This window comes from Athene cunicularia (assembly GCF_003259725.1).
Source record: "Athene cunicularia isolate RWA chromosome Z unlocalized genomic scaffold, athCun1 chrZ_part1, whole genome shotgun sequence".
In the NCBI taxonomy this organism is placed as follows: domain Eukaryota; kingdom Metazoa; phylum Chordata; class Aves; order Strigiformes; family Strigidae; genus Athene; species Athene cunicularia.
In genome coordinates this window covers 35,960,064-35,967,674 of record NW_020799142.1, presented here as the reverse complement: position 1 = coordinate 35,967,674, position 7,611 = coordinate 35,960,064, and the positions used below count along the sequence as shown (strand labels likewise).

General features: G+C 45.5%; 1 protein-coding gene across 1 annotated transcript in view; it reads left to right on the top strand.

Moving 5' to 3' along the window:
- DCC (DCC netrin 1 receptor) overlaps window positions 1-7,611 on the top strand; it is a 260,983-nt gene that overhangs the window by 109,499 nt on the left and 143,873 nt on the right. Inside the window, exon 7 of the mRNA XM_026865876.1 lies at window positions 1,108-1,262. Coding sequence (XP_026721677.1) covers window positions 1,108-1,262 — 155 coding nt within the window. The remainder of the gene's footprint in view (window positions 1-1,107; window positions 1,263-7,611) is intronic.

Genomic DNA, 7,611 nt, shown 5'->3' with positions numbered 1-7,611 from the left:
GGGGTGGGGGGGAAGAAAAAAGAGATAAAGAATAGAGAAATAGAGATCACTGGTCCGGTTTCCTGCATTGGTCCTGTCTGAGTTCGTCGGGGATGCATCCATCTTCTTCCCATCTTTGTTCTTTCTATATTTCCCTCCTCACCCCTCCTCAATTTGTACACACATTTTTGGGCCCTGTTCCCTAGGTCGACCCACATCCCTACGTACCCCAGATACGGGGAGGCGTAAGGTTGTCATCAAGCGCTTCATGGGGTGATGTAATCCGCACGATCTTGTTAATCTTTATTAGCATATTCACGGGTGTCAACTTCAATAAGCATTTCATGGATAACGAAGCAAAAGTCATTCACCACACTATCACCCCGTGACTGGAGTTTTGTTACTCGCGAGAGTTTGAGACATTCCTTGGCTCCTTGGGCCTCTGCTCCCTCTCCTCCCTTATCTCTCTCGGGCTGTTTTTCCCTCCCCACCTGTTTCTCTCAGGCCCTGTGTCACGGAGTTACAAGTCGTCCCTCCCAGCGTAGCGCAAACTCCACGGATGGGGTTTCATTTTTAGACCTCTGAGAAGGTGAGCGGTGGCCCCATCTTCGGAAAAAAAAACCTCTGCGTTGGTTTTTCAGGGACAGCCATAGCGGGAGCTCAGACCAGGGCTCGATTTGCAGAGCAATTAAACCCAGTTTTCCTCAGCTGGATGTTTGCAGTGCAGTATGTCCCTCACTTCCTTGATCAGAGCTGCGTTCCCGTGTTGAATAGCCATTTCTTTCCATCAATTTTCCTTTTTTTTTTTTTTTTTTTTTCTATTAAGGAAGGCAAAGAACCAATATTCTATAGACCTTATAAAGTGTTAAAATACAAGTGTTTTTCATAACACTTGCAGCATTCCCAGTGGGCCCCATTACTTGAATTAGGCTTTTTCAAGTAAAAATAATAAAAAAAAACCCCAAACCCTGTAGACAAACAAGCCTCAAACTGAAGTTTGATAAGTAATCATACCTTGCAGGCTACCAACTACATAAATAAGTAATGCTTAATGAGCCAAATGAATTTTAAAGTGGTTTTTTTTGGTGGTTTGTTGTTTGTTTTGTTTTGTTGTTTTTTTTTTTTTAGGGAACGGGCAGTCAACACGTCTCAATCTGGGACGCTTCAACTTACCGTGGGTAACCTGAAACCGGAGGAGACTTACACCTTCCGAGTGGTGGCGTACAACGAGTGGGGACCAGGAGAGAGCTCGCAGCCCGTCAAGGTCGCCACGCAGCCGGAGTGTGAGTATGAGCAGGACTGGGGTTCTCAGAGCGCGTCGCTCGATGGTTTTTTACGTAGATCCTCGTTGAAAATATGGCCCATTCCTTATGCTCCGTAAAGAAAAACTTTGGGCCGATTTGTTATATTTCTTGCAGAGCGTTTTGCTCCTCGACGGTAACACGTTGCTTGTTTGTGTCATGACTTTGATGATCGCACGTTCCGCCTTCGATTGTGGGACAGCAGAAGGGATATCAAAAGCTGTGCTTATGGCACAGAAGGTGTTGCTTTTTCCCAAGGGAAAAAAACCAATAAAATTCCTGTAAAATACAAAAATTTACCCCCGGAGTAAGCAGTGTGGCTTGTTGGTGTTTAAAAGCCCCTATTTTCTATTAATGTTTAACGGTAAATACGTTTTATAAATACTTCGGAGCAGGTGGAATCTTTCAGTGGACACTTCTTCTGTGTGTCTCATTTTATTGTAAGGTCTTGCACGCATCTGGTCTCCAGAAAGAAGATCAATTTCTTCTGGCTGAGTTTGTCTTATTGCAGTTTTTCTCACATGGAAGGTCCAAGAAGGGCAGTAGCAGAGAGAGGATTGAAACGTTATTTGAGCCCTTCCATGGTAAAAATAATTATTCAGAAGAATTGGCCGTAAAATGGGATTGGTAGCTCGTTCTTAGCATAGAGATGGGTTCTGGGTCTGATACTGGTGGGCGCTGGAGTGTTTTGGTGGATCTTAGGGTGATGATTGGAGACTGAGCTGCTTTTATGCTCCGTCACTAAGCCCCTGCCAGAATCCACTCTCCGTGTGTAACCAGGTGGGAAATCGAACATTTAACGCAAGCCCAGAAACTCGTTGTACATCGTCACACGTTGCCACGTACAGAAATTTAACCGAAAGGCAATATTTTCCTGAAAACCCCTCGTTGTGCGAAGATAACAGCTGCGCTGGTTGTCGCGGAGGAGAAGTATTGACACGATGATGATTTAGTAAAAATAATCTGGATTTATTGATAAGTAACAGATATTTATCGATACTAAATAATTCAGAAAGAGAAGTGATTTATTCACAGATTCTAAAATGAGAAGATTCAGTCTAACTTACTTAACGGTACCATAATTTATACATATATATACATGAACATAGACAAAACGGACATATACATACAGAAACAAAGGTGTTTGGATTCAGTAAAATGAATATAAAAGGGATAAACACACAGAGGAACAAGGGCAGGAGTACGTACCCACACACACCCCCCCCCAATAAAAAAGAGAAAAACTGGTGAAATAGAAGCGAGCTCAACGAAAAAATCCCTCTGGAGTTCAGGGCAAATACTCCCAATGCCTCGGCATTCCTCAACGGGTGATAATTGAGAGTCGAGTGGGTGGACTTGGCCCCGACCTTCCGTCTGGAGCAGACGACACCTGAAGGGTTTTGGTACCCGAGAGACTCCCAGCTCAGGGGAGATGCTGGTCACAGGCCCGCTGCCATCCGGGAGAGCTCAACGTGTCTCTCTGGTGGTCACAGTTTATAGGGTCTGAGATAATTGACTTTTATCAGATACCTTCCGGTGCCTTCCGCCAGTTGCACAAGAATTGGATGAACGTGCACCTCTTATTGTTTCATCTGCCCCCATCCCAGGTGTGTCAGGCCATCAGGAGGTGATGGGTTGTTATAACCCTGTCCGAGCAATCAGGAGGGGCAGGAGCCAGGCTCGTTTAGGTTATCAGTCCTTATCTCCGCAGGGGGATGCGGATGGAACCACACCCGGCACCAAGCAGCCCAACAAGGAGGGGCAGGGAGGGGTAAGAAAGGCACCACCACACCCGTGAAACCCTGAGAGGCGTTTTCTGGATTCGTTGCGGCGGGTGACTTGTCGCCGGGAGCAGGGCGAGGAGGTGGGAATGGGCTCTTTGCGGGGCAGGTGGAGGAGAAGAAGAGCTTGGGAGTAAATCCTGCACTAAGGCAAGACTCCAGAGGTGGCTTTAGGCAGGTTTGGAACCGTTTAGTTCCTTTTACAGCTGAGCTGAGCCCCAGGAAAACATGTCTCAGGGCCGGTGAGAGCACGCGTGATGTCCCCTGACCGGGCAGGGCATGCTGTGAACAAGGGGAAAAGGCTCCTTTCAACTTCCTTTATTCTGGAATTTGGTGTCTGTATCTTTGTTCCTCACAAAACATGAATTTTACTCCCTGTCGCCGCTTCCCAAGCCCCCAAGAGGAGCGATCTTAGTGAAACATCACCCAATTTTTCCGGGTGGCCTTCCATTGTAGATACATCTTCAATTCCCGCCCGGAGGCGGCGTATTTGCAGTTACGCAACTGCCAGATGCAAACGTCAGCAAGGTGGTAGCCCTTGAATTTAGGGGGAAAAAAAAAATCTTGAAAGTCAATTTATGAATCTAAACCTTTTGGAAGTGGTTGAGTAACCAACCATCAGCATCGTTTCTCTGTTGGTAATTGACCCCCACTTCGACACCCGGCGCACAACCGCACATAAAGATGTTTCTGTTTGTGTTTGCATTTTATATATATATATATATATTTTTTATAGAGTTATGTTTACAGAAGCAAAATAACATTTCATTCAGGAAAACGCCTTCCCCTCAGCAAAACCCCCGTGAAAAACAGGCACCGCTACCCCCTGCTGTCACCATCTGAAGCTGCCACGGCACAGAGTTACCAGCTCTGTTTAAATGCGCGGCGTAGACATTTGGACTGTCTTTCCTATTTAATAACTTGTAAGATTTCTCTGAAGTGTCGAGTTGGAGCATGGAGAAAATATTGCTTTCCATTTTTCTTTTTCCTTTTGACTGTTGACCAAATTATCTCCCCATTTTGAAACAAGTCTCTCTGGTCCTGGGAGGCAGTCAGGCTCCGTGTGGCTGTCTTTTAGAACATGCTGTAACTATCGTACAATAAATTACATGGCTGCACATAAATTGAATTTCCACGTTATTTGAAAATATCAGAAGTATTATGCAATCTGGCATTGTTAAAGAAGAAAAAGCTGATGAAAAAGGACAGCTGAAATTCATGTCTGTCAGTGCCTGTTTCTAAAAGTGCATTCATTTGCTCAGTAATCAGTTTAAAAGATCAACAGAACAAGTTCCAGCTTTTTTGAAATAATCATCCCGAATACATGGGCTGGATTTATACGAAGGGTTTTTTTTTTGTCCCCAGATTAACACACACACCCCCTTCTCTTTTTTTTTTTTTTTTTTTTTTTTTTCTGCCTTTATGGCATATAATTTCACTACAGTATTATCAGACTGGATTTAAATCCCTGCCTGCTTAAGCCACGTCTAATCTTTTCATACCACATGTGGAGACTTTGTGAGTTATTATTTTGGCTCCTCAAGATGCTGTTGAAGCAGCTTGGTAGTCGAGAATAAAGAAAGGCCTCTATTCTCGCAAAGGGGGATTGAAATTGTCCGTCCGAGCTTTGAAAGCGCTTCCCTGCTGTGGGACCAACTCACTCCTTTTCACAGCCCTTATGAATTAAACCTGGTTTCCTAATAAATCCCTGTCTGCCTGATGTGTGTATTAGTTGGGGAAAGAGAAGGTGAATAGGAAGGCACGTTGGAGCGCTCCGAGGAAACTTGACGGCGTCGCTCCAGGCTCATAGAGTCGCCTCTTATCATCTCCCTTCCAGTGAAACCCATTTAGTTTGGGCTGACATCTCAACTTCTACCCGAGCATCTTTAAGGGCTTTATAAGGAATAATTAATTACTGTATCCTTCGGAGGTAAGAAAGTATTATTATACCTCCTTAAGAGAAGCCCTGCTTTGTCCCTGTATGTCTCCCCTCTTCTGGGTTGGGCTGCGAGGAGCAAATTTCTGATGCCCCGTGGTGCCCCCCCCCCGAGGTGGGGAGGAGCTGGGCTGTTCACTCAGGGTCCTGAAAATGGAAATTCTGGAACAGAAACTGAGATTAGTCATGGATTTATGTAGTGAGGGCGGCATTTCGCCGCAGCTAGATGGTGATCTTGCTTGCATAGGAGTCTTGGGGTGACTTTGGTCCCTGAGAGCCACACCTACCTTAGATATTTTTCTAATTACATTCCATTCTCATTAGGGACCGGGGCATCTAACCGCAGAAATCAGTCCCTTTGTAATTTTGTTTTTATTTTATCACTGACTGGCTGCACCTGAGTTTTCTTGCCAAGGCAACCAGCAGCACGAACGACCATCAATATTTTGTTAAAGCAATTGCACCAGAAGCTCTTAAAGTTTTTGGGGGGTTTGGTGGTGTTTTGGTGTTTGTTTGGGTTTTTTTGTTGTTTTTTTTTTTTTCTACAAGTTTTTCAGAGGAGACAATATTCTTTGACGTTATTGTACGGGAAATGTTAAAAACACATAGGCAAGGTTTCAGCTGCCATCTCTTTAAACATCCATTTCTTATACAAATGTCAAAACCGCATAGAAAATTAAAAGGCCGTTAAAATTAATGCAATGAAATTTCCCATGAAAAAGCGGGGGAAGGCAGGGATGTCTTTAAAGCCCACGGAGATGACAATTTTGTCAAGCAGTAATCAGTTCCATATATGTTGAGCTGGGCAAATTAGGTGTGCAGAATAAACACGCGCTGGAGTAATTGAATTTTCCGAAGACTCGTATCAAACCCATCCAGTTTAGCCACCAGCGCAGAGGTGGTGTCACATTGTCACCCCCCTGGGGCTGGTGAAGGTCCCCCGGCAGGGCCAGACCTTGCCGCTGGTGGGGACTGAGTAGTTCAGAGGGCGCTAGTGTCACCTTTGCTCCCTACTCAGCTCTTCTGGGTACCAGTTTCAGTCACAAGGATGATGACAGCGTCACTAGAAACAGATATTAAATGATCTGACGATAGCCAGGGTCACGCTGGGGTGAGAGCCCTGAGATGAGTTTGAGCAGGTGACTTAGAAAACCTCCCACCAAGATGGGTTTGAGCAGGTTTAACAAACCAAAGAAATGAGAAACCCCTTTCTCCAGGACAAAACAGCCACTGATGCGGGCGGAGAAAAAAAAACCTGAGCTTGTGTTTGAGACCTGGAGCCAAGTGTCTGTCGTTGAAACCTCCTGGATCCTCCAGCCCCAGATTATACATAAGCGATGTGGTTGGAAGGTTGGACCAGATGATCTTCCAAGGTCCCATCCAACCTGGGCTATTTGTTGCGTCTCTGACTTTTCCTCTCTCCTTCCTGACGCCCAGGCACACAGGTCTGTGCTGCTTAAACGAGATCCGTCGTGGCAGGGATTTCCCTTTCTATCATACACTGAGGTCACAAAAATTAATATTTTTTAACAGATCTACAGGGGCCATGGGCTCTGTGGGGAACTTTCTGTGCTGCAACCCATCCTGTATCAGCTGTCACAGTGAGGAACGGGGGACATGGCACTCCTGCTTTCCATCCATCAGTTTACAACAACATTCCTTTTATTATTGTAAAGGTTTTTTTTAAAAAAAAAAAAACCTTTACAATAATAAAAGGAATGTTGTTGTAAACTGATGGATGGAAAGCAGGAGTGCCATGTCCCCCGTTCCTCACTGTGACAGCTGATACAGGATGGGTTGCAGCACAGAAAGTTCCCCACAGAGCCCATGGCCCCTGTAGATCTGTTAAAAAATATTAATTTTTGTGACCTCAGTGTATGATAGAAAGGGAAATCCCTGCCACGACGGATCTCGTTTAAGCAGCACAGACCTGTGTACCTGGGCGTCAGGAAGGAGAGAGGAAAAGTCAGAGACGCAACAAATAGCCCAGGTTGGATGGGACCTTGGAAGATCATCTGGTCCAACCTTCCAACCACATCGCTTATGTATAATCTGGGGCTGGAGGATCCAGGAGGTTTCAACGACAGACACTTGGCTCCAGGTCTCAAACACAAGCTCAGGTTTTTTTTTCTCCGCCCGCATCAGTGGCTGTTTTGTCCTGGAGAAAGGGGTTTCTCATTTCTTTGGTTTGTTAAACCTGCTCAAACCCATCTTGGTGGGAGGTTTTCTAAGTCACCTGCTCAAACTCATCTCAGGGCTCTCACCCCAGCGTGACCCTGGCTATCGTCAGATCATTTAATATCTGTTTCTAGTGACGCTGTCATCATCCTTGTGACTGAAACTGGTACCCAGAAGAGCTGAGTAGGGAGCAAAGGTGACACTAGCGCCCTCTGAACTACTCAGTCCCCACCAGCGGCAAGGTCTGGCCCTGCCGGGGGACCTTCACCAGCCCCAGGGGGGTGACAATGTGACACCACCTCTGCGCTGGTGGCTAAACTGGATGGGTTTGATACGAGTCTTCGGAAAATTCAATTACTCCAGCGCGTGTTTATTCTGCACACCTAATTTGCCCAGCTCAACATATATGGAACTGATTACTGCTTGACAAAATTGT